This window comes from Lithobates pipiens, unplaced genomic scaffold, assembly GCF_037356315.1.
Source record: "Lithobates pipiens isolate NorthernLeopardFrog02 unplaced genomic scaffold, aLitPip1_a1.2 Scaffold_10, whole genome shotgun sequence".
In the NCBI taxonomy this organism is placed as follows: Eukaryota; Metazoa; Chordata; class Amphibia; order Anura; family Ranidae; genus Lithobates; species Lithobates pipiens.
In genome coordinates this window covers 105,328,503-105,355,001 of record NW_027507686.1, presented here as the reverse complement: position 1 = coordinate 105,355,001, position 26,499 = coordinate 105,328,503, and the positions used below count along the sequence as shown (strand labels likewise).

Sequence of the window (26,499 nt, the reverse complement as noted above, 5' to 3'; positions counted from 1 at the left end):
TCTGTGGAAGCAATGTTGAGAAGTCTCTCTCTCTCTGTAAAGGCCAGTGCACCAGTCCCCAGGGTCAGATTAAGGGCATTGTGGGCCTGGTGCAGCAGTGAAGCAGGTTTAGGAGTGGCAGGGATACGATGTAAATAACGTCATATCCCAGCTCTCCTGTTACTAGGCACCATGCTGCATCTCTAGGAGTCTGTGCTGGCTTGTGCCCAGACTTAGTCGCAGCTGCACAGGTGTAATGCTAGGGAAGCCTGGCATTTGATTTACCAAGCTTCCGTTAGAGCCGTGTGTGGGTGTGTGCTCTTAGGTGAAGGTTTCCGAGCCATCAGAATACAGTGATCACTGCTGGCAGCTATAGCAGCCAGCAGTGATCGTCAAAAAAAAAAAGACACGCTGGTTGTACTGAAGTCAGTTGATCTTTCAAATTCTGTACAACCAGTCTGCCCATCAGGGCCAGTGCTACCACTAGGCAAACTAGGAAGCCGCCTAGGGCGCACTGCTGCCTAGGGGCGCCTGGCCACTGGTGTTACTACTCTGTTCTCTTTGCAACAAGCAACTAAGTCTCAGCATCAGCAGGCAGCCACCGCTCAGTTCGTACATAGCGTCGGAGGCGCAGTGGCGGCGGAGGACTGTGTCTGTGTCCCAACTCCTGAATGAATGGAAGCAAGCAAACATTCATTGATGGGCACAAGTAGGCTGCATTGATGTGCACTGGTGAGGCTAAATTGATGGGCGCTGGTGAGGCTGCATTGATTGGTGCTGGTGAGGCTGCATTGATGGGCGCTGGTGAGGCTGCTTTGATGAGCGCTGGTGAGGCTGCTTTGATGAGCGCTGGTGAGGCTGCTTTGATGAGCGCTGGCGAGGCTGCATTGATGGGCGCTGGCGAGGCTGCATTGATGGGCGCTGGCGAGGCTGCATTGATGGGCGCTGGCGAGGCTGCATTGATGGGCGCTGGCGAGGTTGCATTGATGGGTGCTGGCGAGGCTGCATTGATGGGCTTGGTGAGGCTGCATTGATGGGCGCTGGTGAGGCGGCATTGATGGGCGCTGGTGAGGTGGCATTGATGGGCGCTGCTGAGGCTGCATTTGATGGGCACTGGTGGGCTGCATTTGATGGGTGCTTCATTAAAAAGGTGGGGTATACATGGGCAGGACAAAGGGGTGAAGTCAGGGGTGGAGCCGGGGGGGGGTGGCGGCAAAATGAGGTTTCGCCTAGGGTGTCAAAAATCCTTGCACCAGCTCTGTATATATGTTTGTATGCCTCTCTGTGTGTATGTGTGTGTGTGTAGGTTTATTTATGTGTTTGTGTTTTTATATATGTATGTTTATATGCACTGGTGAGGCACAGGCACGCTACATAATGGCCACTGGTAGGCTGCTGGGGACAGTGAGGCTGCATATGATGTGCACTGATGAGGCTGCATTGATCTCCTGTAGCATGTCCGCAGTCTCTGACCATCTCCTGTAGCATGTACCCAGTCTCTGACCATCTCCTGTAGCATGTACCCAGTCTCTGACCATCTCCTGTAGCATGTACCCAGTCTCTGACCATCTCCTGTATAAAAATATTTAAAAAAAATAGTCAATTTCGGTATCGGTGCTGTTTCAGTATCGGCTTCAGCAACCAAAAAACCCATTCGGTGCATCCCTAGTACTAGGCTAGGTGTGTATGGGCCCAGGGTGACATGCTGGGGAGATTAGTGAGGGGAAATATGCACATAGGCCACAAAAGAGGTTACAGTATGCATGAAGACAAAGAGGACATTCATTCACAGCATATTACAAAAATGGGAAGGATGGAATACAAAAAATATAAATTGAATTAGAAAACAGGAAGGTGATATTAAAGCAAAAAACGTACACGAATATAGTCCTTCTGCAGGACTTGGATGATGGCACAACATGTCTCAGGAATAATGACTCCCAGAGCCTGGGGAGAGATACCAGTGGTAAACTTAATATCCTGGAGACTCCTCCCTGGCGCCAAATAACGCAAGGTGGCTATGAGTCTTTGTTCTGCTGGAATAGAAGCTCTCATGCAGGTGTCCTGCTTCATGATATAGGGGGACAGCAAGGACAATAGTTGCTGAAAGCAGGAGTCCGTCATCCGGAGATAATTACGAAAATCATTTGGATTATTCTCCTGCAGCTCACGCAATAAGGGCATATGGCTAAATTGGTCTAGATTAAGTAGCCAAGTTTTGGCCCAAATACTCCTCACCCTACTACTCCGATTATTCCTAGACCGGGCTAAAGTCACAGCAACAACTCCAAGCCCATAAATAGCACGCTCTCTCCTAGGATCGCGCAACATAGCTAGTTGGTCAAAACGGTCGGAAACTAACAAGAAACGCACGGAACGGAAAACCGCGAATCAGCACCGACCAAATATCTACTAACTCGAAATTAGCAGACGGAGCCTGAAGGGTGGCGCCAGAGAATTGAACGTCCTCTTTTGAAGCGCCGTCAGTACATTGTGACGTCACTACATTCGTGTTTGTTGTCAAAAAGTCCGATCGTGTGTATGCAATACAAACTTGTGGACCACGCCCTTTGTACAAAAGTCCACGGGAAAGTTTGTACAAAGTCCGATCGTATGTATGAGGCTTTACTCAGTATATGTAACAGCGCAGCACCATTTATTGTATATTTACATTCCAAGCTTACTATATGCATAGAGTCTTTATGCCATTTCGTGCTGTGATGTGCTAAGCCCCACACTGATCAATCACATATGGAATTGCCATATAGTTTCAACGTTCTGGGACCAAGCACTTACATTTATCCATGGAATTACTTCTATATTTATACTGTAAAAACAAACAGACAAGAAGGTGCACACACCTAGTGCAATACCGACAGCATTTTTTTAGATAATAGAAAAACTAAAAATAAATACCGTATATACTCGAGTATAGGCCGACCCGAATATAAGCCGAGGCCCCCAATTTACCCCCAAAAAAACTGGCAAACTTATTGACTCGTGTATAAGCCGAGGGTGAGACATGCCTGTCCATCCCTGTGTGTGTGTCCGTCCATCCCTGTGTGTCCGTCCATCCCTGTGTGTCCGTCCATCCCTGTGTGTCCGTCCATCCATCCCTGTGTGTGTGTGTGTCCATCCATCCATCCATCCCTGTGTGTGTGTGTCTCCATCCATCCATCCATCCATCCCTGTGTGTGTGTGTCTCCATCCATCCATCCCTGTGTGTGTGTGTCTCCATCCATCCATCCATCCCTGTGTGTGTGTGTATCCATCCATCCCTGTGTGTGTGTGTGTCTCCATCCATCCATCCATCCGTGTGTGTGTGTCTCCATCCGTGTGTGTGTGTGTGTGTGTGTGTGTGTGTGAGTGTGTGTGTGTGTGTGTGTGTGTGTCCAGCCTACCTGTGTCCCGAGCCTTTGTCCCGAGCCTCCGTCCCGTGTCGTGCCTTGCCTTCGTCCCGTCCCGTGCCGTGCCGTGCCGTGCCTTGCCTTGCCTCCGTCCCGTGCCCTCTTCGTCGGCGGCCATTGTAAAATTCAAAAGCCGCGCCTCCTCCTTCGCCTGTGATAGGCGGAACACTGAATTTCCCAGCAGCCTGTGTTCCGCCTATCACGGACGTCGTATCATCCTCGTCCGTAGTACGAGGATGAGACGATGCCCGTGATAGGCGGAACACAGGCTGCTGGGAAATTCAGTGTTCCGCCTATCACAGGCGAAGGCGGAGCCGGAGGCGCGGCTTTTGAATCATAGAATGGCCGCTGTCTGTCTGCTCGACACGCTGATCGAGCGGGCAGACAGCGATGACTCGAGTATAAGCCGAGGGGGGCACTTTCAGCCTCAAAAAAGAGGCTGAAAATCTCGGCTTATACTCGAGTATATACGGTACTCACAAAGTAGCTGATAAAAACCAATGAACCACAAGATATACATACTCCAATTGCATCAAAGGGGTGTAAACTGACGCGTTTCGGGAGAACACCCCATGCTAGCTCTGAGGAAGGGGGTGCGCTCCCCAAACGAGTAAGCTATACACCCCTTTGATGCAATTGCTGTCTAAATAAGCTCTATCGGTAATGTGAATTTGGACAGGAGTCGAAATGCATGGGTGTGAACATATTTTGTTGTTTTTATTTTATTTTCCTGTGTATTTAGAAATACAATAACAATTGTGGCCTGGGAACTGCTGATACTGTTGAGATAATAATTCAGAGACTCAGCAATCATCCATTATGCCATTATGAGATATGATTATATACAATGAGGAAACAGCCACCACAACAAGGATAAAAGTTTTTATGATAAGTCAAACCAGTTGAGTACCAGCCTGTAATACCTCATCATTACCAGGCCATTTTTCATTTTAAGTGCTGTGATAGTTTGACTGGCAACTACTTGGTAATCCGACACTTTAGCCAAAAGAATGTGCTAGCTTTTCTTTTTAGGCTTCATGCACACAAGATGCCGGTACAAACTCTGCTGGACACATGTTTTTAAAAGCTGAAACAGATTTTTACCACGATTTAGCGACATTTTACCGTGTTTGCGTCTAGAAGCGTTTAGTTAAGCTAACATCATGGACCCTCCCCAAGCTCAAAAAAACGGTATTATTAACTATTTCAGCCATTTTGTGAGACCAGAGTGAGTAGCAGCAGCTGTGAGAGCAGCAGTGTACTTGTATTTAGCGTGTCACTTGCCACATCACCTGCCACAAGTTGTGGATTGTCCACTTGCCACGTCATTTGCCATGTCACATGCCACGTCACTTGCCGCGTCACCTGCCACAAGTTGTGGATTGTCCACTTGCCATGTAACTTACCACGTCACCTGCTACAAGTTGTGGATTGTCCACTTGCCACATCACTTGCCACATCACCTGCCACAAGTTGTGTATTGTCCACTTGCCATGTCACTTGCCACGTGACTTGCCACAAGTTGTGGATTGTCCAATTGCCATGTCGCTTGCCACGTCACTTGCCGCAAGTTGTGGATTGTCCACTTGCCACGTCACCTGCTGCAAGTTGTGGATTGTCCACTTGCCACGTCACCTGCCACGTCACTTGCCACAAGTTGTGGATTGTCCAATTGCCACGTCACCTGCCACATCACTTGCTATGTCACCTGCCACAAGTTGTGGATTGTCCACTTGCCACATCACCTGCCACGTCACCTGCCACAAGTTGTGGATTGTCCACTTGCCACGTCACCTGCCACGTCACTTGCTATGTCACCTGCCACGTCACTTGCCACTAATTGTGGATTGTCCACTTGCCATGTCTCCTGCCACGTCACCTGCCATGTCACTTGCCACGTCACTTGCCACGTCACCTGCCACAAGTTATGGATTGTCCACTTGCCACCTCACCTGCCACGTCACTTGATATGTCACCTGCCACATCACCTGCCACAATTTGAGGATTGTCCACTTGCCACATCACCTGCCACAAGTTGTGGATTGTCCACTTGCCACGTCACCTGCCACGTCACTTGCTATGTCACCTGCCACGTCACTTGCCACAAGTTGTGGATTGTCCACTTGCCATGTCACCTGCCACATCACTTGCCACGTCACTTGCCACAAGTTGTGGATTGTCCACTTGCCAAGTCACCTACCACGTCACCTGCCACAAGTTGTGGATTGTCCACTTGCCACGTCACCTGCCACGTCACTTGCTATGTCACCTGCCACAAGTTGTGGATTGTCCACTTGCCACGTCACCTGCCACAAGTTGTGGATTGTCCACTTGCTACGTCACCTGCCATGTCACCTGCCACAAGTTGTGGATTGTCCACTTGCCACGTCACCTTCTACATCACTTGCCACAAGTTGTGGATTGTCCACTTGCCACGTCACCTGCCACAAGTTGTGGATTGCCAATTGCCACGTCACCTGCCACGTCACTTGCCATGTCACCTGCCACAAGTTGTGGATTGTCCACTTGCCACGTCACCTGCCACAAGTTGTGGATTGTCCACTTGCCACGCCACCTGCCACGTTACCTTCCATGTCACCTGCCACAAGTTGTGGATTGTCCACTTGCCACGTCACTTGCCACGTCACCTGTCATGTCACCTGCCACAAGTTGTGGATTGTCCACTTGTCCATAGAAAAACTAAAAATAAATACTCACAAAGTAGCAACTGATAAAAACCAATGAACCACAAGATACCATGCAGTGCGGATGCACATACTCCAATTGCATCAAAGGGGTGTAAACTGACGCGTTTCGGGAGAACACCCCATGCTAGCTCTGAGGAAGGGGGGGGCGCTCCCCAAACGAGTAAGCTATACACCCCTTTGATGCAATTGCTGTATGTGTGTCCGCACTGCATGGCATCTTGTGGTTCATTGACTTCTGTCATTTTCTACTTTGTGAGTATTTATTTTTAGCTTTTCCATTATCTAAATAAGCTCTGTCGGTAATGTGAATTTGGACAGGAGTCGAAATGCATGGGTGTGAACATATTTTGTTGTTTTTATTTTATTTTCCTTTGTATTTAGAAATACCATAGCAATTTTGACCTGGGAACTGCTGATACTGTTGAGATAATAATTCAGAGACTCAGCAATCCTCCATTATGCCATTATGAGATATGATTATATACAATGAGGAAACAGCCACCACAACAAGGATAAACGTTTTTATAAGTCAAACCAGTTGAGTACCAGCCTGTAATACCTCATCATTACCAGGCCATTTTTCATTTTTAGTGCTGTGATAGATTGACTGGCAACTACTTGGTAATCCGACACTTTAGCCAAAAGAATGTGCTAGCTTTTCTTTAGGCTTCATGCACACGAGACGCCGGTGCAAACTCTGCTGGACACATGTTTTTAAAAGCTGAAACCGGCGTTTAGAAACGACAGTTTTGCCGATTTTTACCGCGATTTATCTGCGTTTTACCGCGTTTGCGTCTAGAAGTGTTTAGTTAAGCTAACATCATAGACCCTCCCCAAGCTCAAAAAAACTGTATTATTAACTATTTCAGCCATTTTGTGAGTAGCAGCAGCTGTGAGAGCAGCAGTGTACTTGTATTTAGCATGTCACTTGCCACATCACCTGCCACAAGTTGTGGATTGTCCACTTGCCACGTCATTTTCCATGTCACCTGCCACGTCACTTGCCATGTCACCTGCCACAAGTTGTGGATTGTCCACTTGCCACGTCACCTGCCATGTCACCTGCTACAAGTTGTGAAATGTCCACTTGCCACATCACTTGTCATGTCACCTGCCACAAGTTGTGGATTGTCCACTTGCCATGTCACTTGCCACGTCACCTGCCACAAGTTGTGGATTGTCCAATTGCCACGTCACCTGCCACGTCACTTGCCACAAGTTGTGGATTGTCCACCTGCCAAGTCACCTACCATGTCACCTGCCACAAGTTGTGGATTGTCCAATTGCCACGTCACTTGCCGTGTCACCTGCCACAAGTAGTGGATTGTCCACTTGCCACGTCACCTGCCACGTCACCTGCCACAAGTTGTGGATTGTCCACTTGCTTTGTCACTTGCCATGTCATCTGCCACGTCACCTGCCACAAGTTGTGGATTGTCCACTTGCCACGTCACCTGCCACAAGTTGTGGATTGTCCACTTGCCACGTCACCTGCCACATCACTTGCCACAAGTTGTGGATTGTCCACTTGCCACGTCACTTGCCACAAGTTGTGGATTGCCAATTGCCACATCACTTGCCACATCACCTTCCACATCACTTGCCACGTCACTTTCCATGTCACCTGCCACAAGTTGGATTGTCCACTTGCCATGTCACCTGCCATGTCACCTGCCACAAGTTGTGAATTGTCCACTTGCCACGTCACCTGCCACAAGTTGTGGATTGTCCACTTGCCACATCACTTGCCACTTCACCTGCCACAAGTTGTGGATTGTCCACTTGCCACCTGCCATGTCACTTGCCACAAGTTGTGGATTGTCCACTTGCCACATCACTTACCACCTGCCATGTCACTTGCCACAAGTTGTGGATTGTCCACTTGCAATTGCAATTTTTTAAAATATTTTTTAATGGCTTTTCATCATTTTTGAGATTTTTAATGTCAAAAAAATAGGTCACCTTTAAAAACGCTTATAAACTAAAATGCGGCAAAATGCGGTACCGGCGTTTTGCGTCTGAAACGTGGAAAACTTTTGCATCTGAACCCATTTTTTTTGCTTTTGAAAAAACGAGGTTAAACGCAACTGCATAAAAACATGTACATGGACACATAGGATAACATTGAATGAGTCCAGGGGCAGTTGAAAAAAGTGTCCAACTGCCTCTGAACACATGTTTAACAGCGTCCCGTGTGCATGAGGCTTTAGACAAAGAGTTTTTTTTAGTGGTATTTAAGAACTGCCATTAAATACCTAAATATATTTACTTTTTTTTTCGAAAGGTGATCTAATTTTTTTGCCATCATTATTTGAAAATGAAAAAAACATACTGGTGTTGAGGGCGTTCATACATAAAGCTTGGGAATGGTGCACTAAATACATTATTGCATATGTCATACACAGAAGGAGGAGGATCATAAGTGGTTAATATACAGGTAACAGTGGCAGAAAGGGGATGATGTGGTTTCTGTACAAATGTGTAGAATAAGGAAGGTGAAGGGTTAATATACAGGCTTCTAGAGACACAGGCTGGAGATCATGTATGTTGCAGCATGAAATGGTTAAAAAAAACAAAAAAAAAGAGCGATACCAGTGTCAGTGAAACAGAATGGATGTATCTGCAGCTGCTGCCGATCCATTTATTCTTTGCACAGTTGCTATGCTTTCTTTCTTTCCTCTGTTGTAAGTTCAAGGATCTTTTGTCAGAATTAGCACCTTTTTATTCTATGCAATTTGAAGGTTATGCGATTATGTAGCAATTTTATGCTTTTCTATGCAATTTTGCACATGCAATGTCACTTATTGTTGGTGCGGTTTGACTAGGGTCTGCTGCAGCTAGCGTTCCGTTGTTTATTGGTGTCCTGGTAGCGCAGAGATATTCTTTCTTATTTAATGGGAGATGTCAGCTGCTGCTTCTCTTAGGCTGCTTTCACACTGCAGCGAGAGCGGCGTCGGCGGTAAAGTGCCGCTATTTCTAGCGGCGCTTTACCGTCGTTTTAGCGGCGGTGTGCGGGCGCTAGCGGGGTGGTTTTAACCCCCGCTAGTGGCCGAAAAGGGGTTAAACTCGCCCGCAAAGCGCCGCTGCAGCGGCGCTTTGCCGGCGGTATTGCCGCGGTGTCCCATTGATTTCAATGGGTAGGAGCGGTTTAGGAGCGGTAAATACACCGCTCCTTCACCGCTGCAAAGATGCGGCTAGCAGGACTTTTTTCACCATCCTGCCAGCGCATCGCTCCAGTGTGAAAGCCCTCCGGCTTTCACACTGGAGTTAAAGGGGCCGGTTTTTTTCAGGCGTTACACAGGCGCTATTTTTAGCGCTGTAATGCCTGAATACCACCCCAGTGTGAAAGCAGCCTTAGAGAAAATATTTTTTTTCATTGTATCCTTTTGCCGGTATAGTAAATATACAGATTGCGGGCAGGAAGCATTCAATTTCTCAGGGTGTTTCTCAAATGTTTTCATTGGGTTTAAATGCAGCACTGTATGGATATCCCTATTTGTTAAAAATAAGATTTTTTTCATGATAAAATCCTTTTCTTTGAGTACATCACAACACAGAGCTGGTTATTATAATAACTTATACACACCTATAGGTAAATGGAAACTAGTATATCAATCAGAACACTCAAACAGAAAGTCCTCACCTATATAACTCCTCCTACACAGGAAGCACTTCAGTTTTGTAGCAAGCAATAAATTCCCAAAAGAGGGGAGGGACCTCTGTGTCCTGTGATGTCCTCAAAGAAAATAATTTTACAGGTAAGTATGACAAAAAATTCTTTTTTTTTTATCGTACATGAATGAGCTGGTTATTATAATAATAACTACTTGGGACATCCCAAAAGCAAGATCCTTGAGGGGAGGGAGAAACTATCATAGAAACTGCCACCAGAGAAGGACCTACTCTGCTATTTGTAATACGCTGAGACCAAAGGCAGTAGCCTCCACATTATTTACATCCACCTGGTAAAAATCCTGTAAGGTGTATAAACCAAAGACCAAATAGTGGTCTTGCAAACCTGGGCCACTGACCCCTGATGACGGATGGCCCAAGATACTCCCACACACGTGATAGAGAATCTCTCCCTGCCCTTTTTACCATCGACATCGATGATAAACTGGCAGAACCACTGCTAAATATTTAACCTGGATTTCACCTTCCTGGGCTCTTCTGGCAGCATAAACCAGGATTCCTGACCTGTGCCGACAACTCAAGTAGATGCTGGCCGCTTGAACTACCTCTAGAGTATGTAGCACTCTCTCCTGCCAGCTGCGGATTAGGAGAAAAAAAAAGGCACGATGCTGTCATGATTCAAGTGAAAACTAGAAACCACTTTAGGCAATAAAAATGGATGAGGACGCAACATCACCTTATGATGCAAGACCAAGAACGGCTCCTTGCAGGAAAAGAGCTGTCAACTCTGACACTACACTTAGTGAAGTGATAGCAACTAAAGAGGCCACCTTCCGAGATAAAGGACTAACAGAATCTCATAATTGGTTTAAAAAGTGGCCTCTGCAAAGTACAGTCCAGATCAAATTCAAGTCCCAAGGACACAAGAGTGGCCCGACAGGCGGGACTGTCCAAGTTGCACGCTGTATGAATCAAGGAGAGAGAATGGGCTCTGGAAAAAAAAAATGGATAGGGACGAACGCTGACCCTTAAAGTGGTTGTAAACCCTTACAACCAACTTTGACCTACAGGTAAGCCTAGATTAAGGCTTACCTGTAGGTCCAAGAAATATCTCCTAAACCTACACGGTTTAGGAGATATTTGCCAAAAGACAGGCACCGCTGTCTACGGCACATGCGCTGTAGACAGCGGCACATTGAATGAGCCACAGTCAACGGTGATATGCCGCGAGTGGCGGCTACTATGCGCATGCGCGGGAGTGACGGCTTCGCCCAATGACAGCGGCGGAGCAACGAGACCCACCGACAAGATGGATGCGCCGGACTACAGGGGACAACGGTGACTTCGCTGGCTCCTGTGTCAGGTAAGTGACACATAATGGACTACTATGCGATGCATAGTAGCCCATTATGCTTTACCTTTGCAGGGAATGAAAGAGGAAGTAAACTCATCAGGGTTTACTTCCTCTTTAATGGTACTTAAGGCCAATCTTTCCCCTACCGATTGGAGAAAGAAAAAAGAAAATCTCCCACTCACATATTTCTGCGGGTGCCACTTCCTGGCTTCACCCCAGGCAAAAAAATATTTTCAAGTCCTGTAATTGAAGTACCCCAAAGCTGGCTTCCAGGGGCTCAACAGTGCTGAGATACAGGACTCAAGACTATTGGGTCCTGCTGAACTGAGAGTGTCCAAGGAGCAACGCCCGCAAGACTCACAATGTCAGTGTACCAAGCCCTCATGGGCTAATTCGGCCAACACTAATATCAGTGTTACCACCTCTTCGCAAAAGATGTGGCAAGGGAGAACTGGTCCCTAAGGTGTTACTAGTACATCTACCCCTATTGGCAGTGGGACTCTCGTCCCAGACACCCCTGTCCCAACTTGTTGTAGAACTTGGAATCTAGTAGATTCACCTGCAGAGTTCCCCCTGCCACTATTCTATACCTGGAATATGTATTGGCAATAGAGACAGCACTTGTACTGTCCCAGACAGAATGTGGTTCACCTCCCTGGGTCGCATGAACTCTGTTGCCGCCCTGGTGGTTGATATATATGCCTGCAGAGGCATTTTTGGATTGAATCTACAACTGGTTTGTCTCATAATCCAGTGCAAGGCGTACTGGCCAAAAATTCCAAGATATTGATGGACAGTATTGTCTCCTGTGGAGACCTGGCCCACTGAACTGGAGCCACCCTCAAATCAACTGGAGAGACTGACATCAGTGGTTATTATCTTCCAAATTCCTGAAAAGGAGGAATATCAATTTTTGCTCTGCAACACCTGAGAACAGAGCCCTCTGGCAACCCAATGCTGGATCTTCAAGTTCCAGACAGAGAGAATGATCCTCTACCAAGACCTGGAGTAGGACTGTATGTAGGGAACGTGCTTTGACCTAAAAACAGCTTCCTCCTGCAGAAATATATTGAAGGAACCCCTGGAATTGACTACTCCCTGAGCAAACATTATTGAGGTAATGAGCATTGAGGTGTCTTCAGCAAGCCCAGGAATGGGGCTAAATGCTTTGTGAACCCTCTGGAGCTGTGGCCAACCCAAAGGGAAGATTCACAAAAAAACGACTTTTTACTGCAATTACAGAAATCTTTCATGGCCTGGAATCAAACCACCACATGAAGACGTGCGTTTACAGATGATCATGGACCCCGAAATCTACCTCTTGCAGAGAGGTCATTACGGAACAGATCTAGCCTATCTGAAACAGAAGGATGCTCAGCGGCTTGAGATCTTAACCACTTCAGCCCCGGAAGATTTTACCCCCTTCCTGACCAGAGCATTTTTGCGATTTGAGACTGAAAATTGTGCTGTTGTGCGACGTTATAAACCAAACAAAATTGGAGTTTTTCCCACAAACAGAGCTTTCTTTTGTGGGGGTATTTGATCACCTCTGCGGTTTTTATTTTTTGCGCTATAAACCAAAAAAGGCCGTCAATTTTGAAAAAAAAAAAACACCTTTTTTTTTTTACTTTTTGCTATAATAAATATCCATAAAAATATATAAAAAAAACAAATGTCTTCCACAGTTTAGGCCGATATGTATTCTTCTACATATTTTTGGTAAAAAAAATTGCAATAAGTGTATATTGTTTGTTTTGCGCAAAAGTTATAGCATCTACAAAATAGGGGATAGATTTATGCCATTTTTATTATTTTTTCTTTTTACTAGTAATGGCGGCAATCTGCGATTGTTATCGAGACTGCAACATTATGGCGGACACATCGGACACTTTCGTCACTATTATGGGACCATTGTCATTTATACAGTGATCAGAGCTACAAATAGCCACTGATTACTGTATAAATGACACTGGCAAGGAAGAGGTTAAACACTAGGGGGCGATCAAGGGGTCAAGTGTGTCCTTTGGAGGTGTTCTAAATGTAGGGGGGGGATAGTCTCACTACAACATGACAGAGATCACTGCTTCCAATGACAGGGAGCAGTGGATCTCAATCATGTTGCTAGGCAGAACAGGAAAATGCCTTGTTTACATAGGCATCTCCCCGTTCCGCCTCTCCTCACCACAATCGTTGCCTGCCTTTGGACATCAAGTTTGTAAGACATGCAGGCACGCACATGCCCGATATGTGGCAAATTAGGTACAGCTAAGCCCATTTGTCTGCTTGTGCCATTCCGCTGATGTACATCTGTGTGTAGTGGTCGGCAGGTGGTTAAGAGAGACCTCATGTCCCTATAGGGTTTTGGAACTGTTACCATTTAATTGCCTCACAATAATGAGCCCATAACTTCTGGTCCAAGAGCCAATGCAAGGCAAAAGACTGACGACTCTGTGGCAGACCCAGACAGTCTGAAAAGGTGCACTTAACCTACCAGGTTTCTGCTGGCTGCAGAAGGAGCAAACCACCTTAGTTGGCCCTAAAACCCTGCAATCTGAGATACTCTCAAAACACTGCAGCCTCAGATGCCTATTTAACTTAGGAGAGAAAAAAAGCTTACAGCCCCTGGTATTCCTGGGTATTTTCCCATCCAAGTGCTAACCATGCTTGGTCCGAGATTAGCAGCCATAGTGGCTCAGATACCCCTGATGCCATTGGTCCAACAGGAGATGTGAACACTGCCATATCACTTGACCTAAGGGCGATGTACCTGCCTCCCCTGGCCACCTCTCCCTTCTGGAGTCATTAAGCTAGTCTACTAGGTAAATAATAAAGTGACTATATTAGACAAAAATGAATACATTGTTCCACAAGGATGCAGACCTAGACAACAATGGTCCACCGCTATACAACGCCATAGGTATGCAAGTATGCAGGTGCCCAGGTTAGCCGTTATGTAGGTACCTAGGAATGCAAACATGCAAGTATATAAGTATTCTTGCTGTTCATGCATTTACTTGTGCAGTAAAATGCAAAAAAACATATCTATACAGTTTAATATAAACAAGCATATATTTATATATGCATTTATAGAATATGCATTTATGCACACATGTGCTCATGCAAAGGTGTTTATAATAGTAAGCAAGAGAAAGGATTCTGATAATATAGATACCAGTGTGCCACATCCCATGAAGGACAAAGAAAAAAGGTAAACCCCTAGGGGTGGGACTTTAAAGGCACTACCAATTATAAGAAAAATTGTGTATTCAAAAAGAAATATATACATAAAACAGTGAACATGGTCATGAACAACTAAAAAATCACAGTATACAATATGTAGATACAATATCCTATACCCAACGTGTTTCAAAGAAAATTGTAGTCTCCTTCATCGGGGATTAACAGGAATAACGACATCTGACGGAGGCTCTTTACCACATGAACATCACAGCTGATCACAGCATGAACCAGGAAGTGCCGTAATCAGCTTTCCTCAGTTCACGCTGACATGGAGAGCCGATCGGCAGTTCTCCTGTCAGGGAGGGTGTGCACTGATCATCAGCACATTAATTATCAGCACAGCCCCCCTCAGAGGTGCTCACCACAATGCCAATCAGTGCCCATCAGCTGCCAATCAGTGCACATCAAAGTGCCATTCAGTAACGCTTCTCAGTGCGCTTCACAGATGCCCATCAGTAATGCCTGTCAGTACCTCCTCATCGGTGCTGCTTATCAGTGCCACCTATCAGCTCCCATCAGTGCTGCCTATTGGTGCCCATCAGTGCCAACTATCAGTGCTGCCTATTGGTGCCCATCAGTGCCCATCAGTTCTACATATTAGTGCCTCCTCATCAGTGCCCATTAGTGCAGCTACATCAGCGAAGGAGAAAAACTAATTTTATAACAGAAACAAGGAAAAACTCTTTTTTTTTCAAAAAGTTTAGCAAAAAAAAGAAACAACCCAGTGGTGATCAAATACCACCAAATGAAAGCTCTATTTGAGCTGTCCACATAAATCACTGCAACTGTTTCAGAGTTGCTGTTGGCTTCTTGGTAGCCTCTCTGGGATTGATAAAGCCTTTGCATTTTTTTGTATCCACCTCCTGACATTTGCCTGTCCACAACTTTCTTTTGACAGGGGCTTACAACCCATAGTTGATTGTTTGCTTCAGTTGCACTATCAGGGACTGAAATGCTCCAGGAAAGCTCTTTTCATGCTGAGCTAATCAAAATGATCACAGTTGAAAGTCAAATCCCTTTGTGTGCCATTGAGAATGTGATTAGCTCCTGATTGAGGCGGGTGATCCTTTTTCCAATTCAGTGATTCTGTTTTGAATTATTATTTTTTTGACATGTTGGTGTTGTATCTTTATGGATAAAACAAAAAACATTTCAGTCTGCAAAGCAACAAAATGTGATTTTTTTTTTAAAGGGGGTGATTCTTTTCTATACCCACTGTATATCTGAAAATTGATCAATCCTGATGTGCTGATGGCCTGTCTCATTTCTTGAGGGCTGAAAAGGCCAGGACAGTACAAATATCCCCCAAAATTACCCCTTTTTGAAAGTACACACTCCACAGCTTGTGGTATACATTTTTCAGTTTGCACTGGGTTAATATATAGACAAAGCTCCTTAGCTGTTTAACCACTTGCTTACTGGGCACTTAAACCCCCCTCAGTCCCAGACCAATTTTCAGCTTTCAGCGCTGATGCACTTTGAATGACAATTGCGCGGGCATACAACACTGTACCCAAATGAAATTTTTATCATTTTTTTCCCACAAATAGAGCTTTCTTTTGGTGGTATTTAGTTACAGCTCGGAGTTTTATTTTTTGCTAAACAAACAAAAAAAGATGCAAAAAAAAATAAAAATAAAATCATGTTTTAATAGTTTGTTATAAAATTTTGCAAACGGGTCATTTTTCTCCTTCATTGAAGTGCGCTGATTAGGCGGCACTGATAGGCTGCATTGGTGGGCACTGATGGGCTGCATTGGTGGGCACTGATGGGCTGCATTGGTGGGCACTGATAGGCTGCATTGGTGGGCACTGATAGGCTGCACTGGTGGGCACTGATAGGCATAGTTAAGGCGGCACTAATAGGCACAGATAAGGCGGCACCGATGGGCACAGATAAGGCGGCACTGATGGGCAAAGATGGGCACAGATAAGATGGCACGGATGGGTGGCACGGATAAGTGGCACGGATGGGTGGCACGGATGGGCACTGATAGGTACCACAGATAGATGGGACTGATGGGCACTGATAGATGGCTCTGATAGGTGGCACTGCTGGGCACTGATGGGCGGCACTGATGGGCACTGATGGGCGGCACTGCTGGGCACTGATGGGCGGCACTGGGGTGCAGCACCTTTGAGGCAGATTGGGTGGCACTGTGGGTGGCACTGTGGGGTGGCACTGTGGGGTGGCACTGTGGGTGGCACTATGGGCACTGACGGGGGGCACTTACTTTTGCTTTTTATTTTACTTCAGGATGGCACTGCGGGAGGCAGGTGGGCACTGGCAGGTGGCAGGTGGTCCCTTGTATTGATGGCCGTGATCGGGACTGATGTCCCGATCACGGTCGCCCGTGATCGGCTTTTTTTTTTTCTCCTCGCGCTGTCAGCGCGAGGAGGAATAATAGCCGATTACCGGCTCCGTTCTATCACATGATCAGCTGTCATTGGCTGACAGCTGATCACGTGATAAGGAGTCGGGATCGACCCCTTGCACGGATCGGTGATCAGGCGAGTCTCATGGACTCGCCGATCACAGAGCGCGCCGCGTGCGCCCCTCAGGGGGCACGCAGGCCGCTCGTACACGGGACGACGTCAATAGACGTAGTCCCGGAAATGTAGGTCCGCGCTAATGCCGTCATTTGGCAATAGCGCGGATCCCAAGTGGTTAAAATAGTAAGAGGCATGGCAAGTTTTTGGAAGTTGCAAATTGTTGTCACATTTTCTTGTAAAATGTTAAAAAAAATTATTCTTTTCATAATTCTTTTTTCTACACACTGTCACCAGTACAGCATCATTATCATATAACTGGTCTTTCAGTTATCGGGGACACTGACTGGTGACAGTATGTAAAGAAAATAATCGCAATAATATATTTTTTATATTTTTTTATTTTTATTTTTATTACAATTTTTCTTAACACACTATGACCAGAGCATTACAGTGTTACCGTTGTTACTCTGGGGAAGTTAATAGTTTTTTTTTTTTTTTTTACACACTATGATTGTTTATATCAGTGAATTTCACTGTTTTAACCACTTTCAGACCGGACCAATTTGCTGGTGTAGGGGTTAAGTGTTCCTAGGGGAGTGTTACTAACTGTGGGGGGGTTGGGCTTTCATTTAGTGAACACTGATCTCTGCTCCAATCACATGGAGCAGAGATCAGCATCACTAGTTGCTAGGCAGAATGGAGAAATGTTGTTTACAACGGCACTTCTCCATTCGGCCGCTCTGTGAGACGATCGCGGGGATGCCCGCGGCGATCGAGTCCGCGGGTCCCGCGACCGGACTCACGCGGGTCCCGACCAGCGTGGGAGCGCGCCGCCGGCGGCGCGCTCCCGATGGCAGGGCGGCAAACTTAAAGGGACGTACATGTACGCCCATTTGCCTGCCCGTGCCATTCTGTCGACGTACATCGTCGTGTGCTGGTCGGCAAGTGGTTAAGCAACCATTTTTTACTGAATGAAATCAATTCATTCAGTGTTTACTATTGTGGTTGGCTATGATTAGCCACATCTAATCACATAGTAAAATGGCCTGTGATTGGCCCTGTTTGTACCATGTGATCACTGTGACCAATCACAGAAATCAACACAATAGTACACAATGGATGGTTGTCATGTAATCTACTGTGATTGTTCAGTGATCACATGGTACTGGCAGCAGCCAGTATCAGTAATCCAGGTAACAAATCAAGCTGTAGTGCAGCCCAAAAGGACATCATATGGTATATATAATAGGATTTTTATATACAGCTTACCTGTAAAATCCTTTTCTTGAGAGTACATCACGGGACACAGGAGCTCATTACATAGTGGGTTATATAGGTCACCTCTGGTGATTGGACACTGGTTAACCACAATTAAGGATAATTCCTCCCCTATATAACCCCTCCCATATGGGAGGCACCTCAGTTTTGTAGCAAAGCAATAGGAAACCACGTAAAACCCAAGAGGGGCGGGAGCCCTGTGTCCCGTGATGTACTCTCAAGAAAAGGATTTTACAGGTAAGCTGTATATAAAAATCCTATTTTCTTGATCATACATCATGGGACACAGGAGCTTATTACATAGTGGGATGTCCCAAAGCAATGCTCAGATTGAGGGGAGGGAGACACAGATCATAATTATAGACCGCCATGGGCCGGAGGACCTAAACTGCAGCCTGCAGTACACTGCGCCCAAAAGCGACATCCTCTCGCCCTCTGACATCCACCTGATAGAATCTGGTGAATGTGTGGACTGATGACCAAGTTGCAGCCTTACAGATCTGAGCCAGGGAGGCCTGGTGATGCACTGCCCAAGAAGCACTTACAGCCCTAGTAGAGTGCGCTTTCACTTGAAAAGGAGGAATTTTCCCTCTAACACTATAGGCCTGAGAAATAATCTGTTTGATCCACCTTGAGAGAGTGGATTTTGATGCCACCTGGCCCTTCCGGCAAAATAAATAAGCAATCAGTTTTCCTTATCTGAGCCGTTGCTTGAAGATAGATACTGATTGCCCTAACCACATCCAAAGTGTGCAAGGATTCTTCTTCTGCGGACTGTGGGTCCGTAAAAAAGGATGGTAGGATTATATCTTGATTCAAATGGAATCCCAAAACCACCTTAAGTAGAAAGGACCTGTTGGGGCGCATAGATACGGCTCTTTGCTGGAGAGAGCTGCTAGTTCTGACACTCTTCTAGCCGTGGAAATGGCTACCAAGAAAACCAATTTTTTGGTCAAAAGAACTAATGAAGCCAGATGCAAAGGTTCAAAAGGTTGCCCCTGCAAAGCCGAGAGAACCAAATCTAGATCCCATGGGCATACCGGAGGTTTGACTTGCGGCCTTATCCGCATAGCCCCCTGGATGAAAGCCCGCACCAGGGAATGCGATGCAAGTGGCTTCTGAAAAAAAAATACTGACAAGGCCGAAATCTGCACCTTGATAGTGCTTACAGCCAAATTCATTTCTAGGCCTGACTGGAGAAAGGCCAAGATCCTGCTAATGACATACTTTCTAGGATGCCATCCCCTGAGTTCACACCAGGAAACATATGCCCTCCAGATTTTGTAGTAAATAAGCCTGGAGGCCGGCTTTCTGGCATTAACCAGAGTAGAAAGGACTGGCCCCGAAAGCCCACGGTCTCTCAGAATGTGGGTCTCAGCAGCCAAACCGTCAAATTCAGACTGTGTAAAGCAGGATGGTAGATTGGACCCTGTGAGAGCAGATCTGGGCGGAGAGGGAGGATCCATGGCCTGCCTATGGCCAACTTCATGATCTCTCCGTACCACGGTCGCCTGGGCCAAGCCGGGGCTACCAAAAGGACTGACTTTGTTTCCCTCTTGACTCTTCCCAGGAATCGTGACAGAAGCGGGCAGGGGGGAAAGCATAAATCAGATTGTATTGATCCCAGGGAACTGTCAGAGCATCTGATCCCTGAGCAAGTGCATCTCTTGTCCTTGACACAAAATTGTCCAGTTTTCTGTTGAACCTGGACGCAAACAGATCTACGTCTGGAGTACCCCACCACATTCCAAAACACGTCGGGGTGCAGAGCCCATTCTCCTGGGCACAACTGCTGGCGGCTCAGAAAATCCGCCTGCCAATTTTCCACTCCTGGAATGAAGACTGCAGAAAGGCATGGAACATGCTTTTCTACCCAGACAAGTATGCGATTCACCTCTTTTTGCGCTACCAGACTCCTGGTACTGCCCTGGTGATTGATATAGGCCACTGCTGTGGCATTGTCGGACTGAACCCGAACAGGGAGACCCCGTAGTCTGGAAGACCACTTTATGAGAGCCATATAAACTGCCCGCACCAACATTCAGCGGAGTTACAGCCAGTTGCTGGAATATTGTTAAAACCTGCTTGTAACACATGCTCAGTCAGATTTATCCTGTATTAGAGTATGATTACACACGTCACCGGTTCATTTATTGTATACTTTTCATTTCTGTATCGGTTATGCCTCTTTGTTGTTTTTATCTCGAAAATCTCTAATAAAAAATTTTCATGGAAAAAATAAAATAAAAAAAATAATAAACTGCCCGGATCTCCAAGACATTTATGGGCAATAGCCTCTCGATCGCAGACCATTTCCCCTGTGAGCATGTCTCCTCTAACACTGCTCCCCAGCCTGTCAGGCTGGCATCTGTCGTAATAACCTTCCATGGAAGAGGAAGAAAGGTTCTTTCTACCTTTCAGCAAATGCTTGGTTTGTAACCACCAGACGAGACTCCTGCGTGTCCCTGGGGATAGACGCATAGGAAGATCCAAGGATTGGGGTTTCCTGTTCCAGGCCGCAAGGATGTATCTTTGCAGAGGCCTTGAGTGGAACTGGGCAAATGGAACGGCCTCGAAGGAGGCGACCATTTTCCCTAACAGTCTTATGCACAACCGAATGGGGGAAGATCTCCTGCCCAGAAATAGGCACACCAGATCCCCGATGGCCAAGGCTTTTGGCCTTGGAAGAAACACCTTGCCCTGAGCGGTGTCGATAAACATACCCAGGTATTCCAACCTGGTAGCAGGCTGTAGGGACGACTTTTCTAGGTTTATAATCCAACCTAGGCGTTTCAGGTGTTCTAGTGTTCTGGAAACACTGTGGTTCAGGAACGCTACTGTTTTCTCCATGAGAAGCAAGTCGTCATAAGCCATAAGGGCTATACCCTGAGCTCTTAGGTTTGCCAAGAGAGGGTCCAGAATCTTTGTGAAGACTCGAGGGGCCGTAGCGAGCCCGAACGGCAAGGCCACAAATTGAAAATGGCGCCGATCTACCGCGAACCTTAGATACCTTTGGTGTGCGGGAAAAATTGGCAGATGGAGATATGCATCCTTGATGACTATTGATGCCATAAACTCTCCCCCTTGCAGGGAGGAGACCACAGTGCGAATTGACTGCATTCGGAAGGACCAGATGCGTAAAAACCGGTTCAGATCCTTCAGATCCAGGATAGGTCTGACACTTCCATTTGGCTTCGGAACAGTGAAGAGATTCGAGTAAAACCCTGAACCCTGTTCTTTTGGGTCCACTTCTACTATCACCCCTTGGGATAGTAAGTGATCCAAGGCCAGAAATAGCGTTTTTTGCTTTACTGGATGCCTGGGGATCCTTGACCTCAGAAAGCGAGAAGGTGGAATCTCCTGAAACTCTAGCTTGTAGCCCAGAGACACCAAAGAGATCACCCACTTGTCCCGTATCTCTTCCCGCCAGGCTTCCGCAAACTGCCGAAGCCTTCCCCCCACTCGGCCGAGCGGGGGCGCCCCTTCACAAGGATGCTTTCGGGCTCTGCTTGGCAGGATTCCCCCCCAAGTCTTTTCCTGCCCTTGGGCCCGGCCCTGAGCCTTTCCTGTACAGGAGGTTTGAGAAGGCCGTCGCCACTGCTTAGAGCTTTATGCTCCGGGAGAGAGAGAACGCCTAAATGACGGACGTTTGCTCTTTTTGACTGGAAGGAGAGTAGATTTACCCCCTGAAATTTTTTGGACAAATTTGTCTAATTCTTCTCCAAACAGACGTTGCCCTTTAAATGGGAACCCAATCACGATAGCTCACCTGCCCAATTCTTTAGCCATAGGGCCCTTCGCATGTGTACCAACAGGAGAGATAAACGAGATGCTTGTTGGACAGAATCCAAAATCGCATCAATCATGAAACACAGAATTTGAGGTATTTCTGCATAATTCTCCACTTCCTCACATGCACAGCTCACAACACACTCCCCCCTCCTCCATTAGCCCGGGAGCGCGCGTGCACGAGGACTGCCGGAATCCAGGGGGGGAAAAAAGGAGTCTCATCAGAGCTGCGTGGGACCCCCAGACTACGAGGGACCCCTGTATTACCTTGTTGTGGCAGGGACTGCAGTGGAGACGTGAGACCTCTGGGGAACCAGGCTTCACTGAGTGTGTGTACTGAAAGGCATGTAAGTATGCATCATGCGTCAGGCTGCTCTTACTCCTTCTAGTGGTGGAAACCAGGTAAGACATACAACTACTAACAATGAAGAAATCCATCATATAATTATATATATATATAGGATTAACTTCCCTTACCTGTCCTCGCCGCAGGAATTGCTGAAACAGACCAATTCCAGCCTTCACCCATCACAGCGAGCAGTGTTAGCCAACCTTCAGGTTTATCTGGGGCTCTTTCTCAGAAGAGCCTCCTACCTGGACCATGTAACCATGTAAAAGACTCTGCCAGAAACTTTCATGCGCTCTGTGTAAACAGTACACCAAGTCTGGTTTTCCCAGAGCCCAGTCTTCCAACAGGAGAGGACTTACAGGCCAAGCCTCGTTTCTTCGGCTGACGAGGCCCGGGTACCATACCATCTTGGGAGTCAAATATCGGCCCGAGATATGGATCCGGTTTGTTGTAGCCCTTAGGTCCCCGCAGGGACCTGCACAGAGCTTTCTTCATAGCACATGTTTTACGTGACCAACCACCATAGACACTGGCGAAAAAACTGAGGTGCCTCCCATATGGGAGGGGTTATATAGGGGAGGAATTCTCCTTAATTGGGGTTAACCAGTGTCCAATCACCAGAGGTGACCTATATAACCCACTATGTAATGAGCTCCTGTGTCCCGTGATGTATGATCAAGAAAAGTGGTTAACCACTTTCAGACCGGACCAATTTGCTGGTCAAAGACCAGACCACTTTTTGCGATTCTGCACTGCGTCGCTTTAACTGACAATTGCGCGGTCATGCGACGTGGCTCCCAAACAAAATTGACGTCCTTTTTTTCCTACAAATAGAACTTTCTTTTGGTGGTATTTGATCACCCCTGCGGTTTTTATTTTTTGCGCTATAAACAAAAATAGAGCGACAATTTTGAAAAAAACACATTATTTTTTACTTTTTGTTATAATAAATATCCCCCAAAAATATATAAAAAAACATTTTTTTCCCTCAGTTTAGGCCGATATGTATTCTTCTACATATTTTTGGTAAAAAAAATCACAATAAGCGATTATTGATTGGTTTGCGCAAAAGTAATAGAGTTTACAAAATAGGGATAGTTTTATAGCATTTTTATTAATAATTTTTTATTATTTTTTTTTACTAGTAATGGCGGCGATCAGCAATTTTTATTGTGACTGCGACATTGTGGGGGACCCATTGGACATTTTTGACACATTTTTGGGACCATTGTCATTTATACAGTAATCACTGCTATATAAATGCAGTGATTCCTGTGTAAATGACACTGGCAGTGAAGGGGTTAACCAGTGGGTGGCAGTGTAGGGGTTAAGTGTTCCTAGGGGTGTGTTACTAACTGTGGGGGGGTTGGGCTTTCATTTAGTGAACACTGATCTCTGCTCCAATCACATGGAGCAGAGATCAGCGTCACTAGTTGCTAGGCAGAATGGAGAAATGCTGTTTACTCGGCATTTCCTCCATTCGGCCGCTCCGTGAGACGATCGCGGGGATGCCCGCGGCGATCGAGTCCGCGGGTCCCGCGACCGGACTCACGGGGGTCCCGACCAGCGCGGGAGCGCGCCGCCGGCGGCGCGCTCCCGATGGCAGGGCGGCATTGAATATTGGTTGTACCTGTACGCCAATATGCCTGCCCGTGCCATTCTGTCGACGTACATCGTCGTGCGCTGGTCGGGAAGTGGTTAAAGAAGAAGTTCTAAATGTACTTTGTAGCTTCCTGCTTAACATTCTCAGGGATAAATATCCCTTATAGACATTCTCATCATATCCTTCTCTGTACCATAACTGATGTAACATTTTTTTTCACCTGTGGCATTTTTATTAGTAAAAGTTTTTTTTATGTGATATATTTTGTGTCATCTAGGTGCAGAGGTCTCTTGATAGGTTTTTCCACTCTGTTGTCACAGTGAATGAAAAGAAGTACTGCTCTGTCCTGTGGTGAGTTATTATTAATTAATTAATTATTCATTGTTAATTAATATTGCAACTAATTAGTGTGTTTCATTGTGAAAGTACTGACTTATGCTGGCCATACACTATTTAAAAAAAAAAAAACATTTGGCCATAAGAGCAAACGATAGTGCCATCATGTAATGACAGATAAATTGTTCAGTGGACATAAATGAACCAATTTTTTGTTTGTTTTTTAAATATACTTAGTACAAACAGTTTGGACGGGTAACACATTAATCTTTCAATTTATCGTTAGTTTGGCAGAAAATTTCCAAACTTGTCCTTCCTTTTTTGGCTCAAAAACATCCCAATGATTACCGATTTTGTGCCCATTAACTGGTCGAAAAACAAATGAACTGGCCAAATGACCGAATTTCGGCCACTTTTTCGTATAGTGTATGGTCAGCATTAGTCAGCTTGTGGTATACTTTTTCAGTTTGCACTGGGTTAATATATAGACAAAGATCTTTAGCTAAGCCTTGGATTATGTTTTCAGCGTTAGGTCATATAGTTTAAAGCAGTGATGGCGAACCTTGACACCCCAGATGTTTTGGAACTACATTTCCCATGATGCTCAACAACACTGCAGAGTGTATGAGCATCATGGGAAATGTAGTTCCAAAACACCTGGGGTGCCAAGGTTCACCATCACTGGTTTAAAGGGTAGGAACTATAAGATGTGGAAGGTTCTCTTAACCACTTCAGCTCCGGAAGAGTTACCTCCCTTCATAACCAGGCCAACTGCGTTACTTTAAATGACAATTGAGCAGTCATGCGACACTGTACCCAAAGAAAATGTATGCCCTTTTTTCCCCACGAATAGAGCTTTCTTTTGGTAGTATTTGTTCACTTCTGTGTTTTTGTTTTTTGCGCTATTAAAAAAATATATATTTTTTACTTTCTGCTATAAAACATATCCAATGAAAAAATTTAAAAAATCAAATTTCTTCATAAGTTTAGGCCAATATATATTCTGCTATATATTTTTATTTAAAAAAATCCCAATAAGCTTATATTGATTGGTTTGCGCAAAAGTATAGCATCTACAAACTATGGGATATTTTTATTATTTTTTATTTTATTTTTACTAGTAATGGCAGCGATCAGTGACCTATACCACGATATTGCGGCGAACATTAATGATAATTTATGACAATTGGGTTAACCCTGAAAAGATTTTCACTCCTCCAAGAATTATTGCAGAACTCTATCCAGTGAAAAAAGAGTTCACTAAAAGTTGTCTGTTCGCCTCAGTCTTAAACATCTTACTGTGCCTATCAAGGATGTTCTTTCACTTAAGGATTCTGTTGATAGAAAATTAGAGTTGCTTTTAAAGGTTATCTTTCCCCATGAAGGCCAAGCTGCTTATTCTGCAGCTAATTGGACTAGGCCACAGGTGCCCAACCTTTTGAAGAGCAAGGGCCACTTTAGTGACTTGGTAACTGGCCACGGTCCACAATGAGTGGAGTGGGCTGATGATAGGTCTGTGTCCACTCTGCATATGTAGAGCAGACATGGACACAGCACACTCTACTCCTATAGCCATCCAGACAGAAGGGGACAGATCCCCTTCTGTTTTTTTAAGTGGATTGGATGAAAAACAGATGGGCAGACCTGATCAGACCGATCGTGTGAAAGGGGCCTAAGGCTGCTTTCACACTGATGCACTGCGGTTTACTTGCACCTCAACTGACCTCAATCTTCACTTCTTCCCCAGGATTCCTGCAGGTATTTCTGGCTTCTGCTGTCCTCCAGGCAGGTTTGGCTGGCTGCGGTTGTTGCTGTCCCCCAGGCAATTATGTCTGGTAGCTGCTGTTGTCCCCCAGTGGGGTATAGCTTGCGACTGCTGCTATCCCCCAGGTGGGTATGGCTGGCAGCTGCTGCTGTCCCCCAGGGCAGGTACTTCTGGCTGGTAGAGCTGCCATGTACTGCTGACGGGTCCTGCTGGCAGATACTGCAGATGGGTCCTGCTGGCGGGTACTGCTGGCTGGTACTGCTGGCTGGTATCCCTGGTGGGTGCTGTCCCAGATTGCAGGTTCCCTGAACATCAGTGTGGCAGGAGCCAATGCTTCCTGTATCACACTGGCTCCTGTCACAGGCAGAGTACGTTTGGTATCACTTCGCCTGTGACAGGGGCCAGCACTATAAAGGAAGTATCAGCTCTGCTTCCTCTAGTGCCGACTCTGATCTTCACACCAATGCTCGGGGGTGGCGGGTCTGGAACCCGGAACCTGGGCTTGCCAACTCGCCATCCCAGAGCAGGAGGTGATTGGCCACATGTGGCCCACGGGCCAGTAGTTG

General features: G+C 46.1%; 1 protein-coding gene across 7 annotated transcripts in view; it reads left to right on the top strand.

Moving 5' to 3' along the window:
• The window catches only part of DUS2 (dihydrouridine synthase 2), a 1,012,599-nt gene that overhangs the window by 922,747 nt on the left and 63,353 nt on the right, over positions 1–26,499 (top strand). For all 7 annotated transcript variants that reach the window (XM_077457206.1, XM_077457175.1, XM_077457217.1 and 4 more), the window contains one exon: positions 24,110–24,183. In XM_077457206.1, the coding sequence (XP_077313332.1) occupies positions 24,110–24,183 (74 nt within the window). The remainder of the gene's footprint in view (positions 1–24,109; positions 24,184–26,499) is intronic.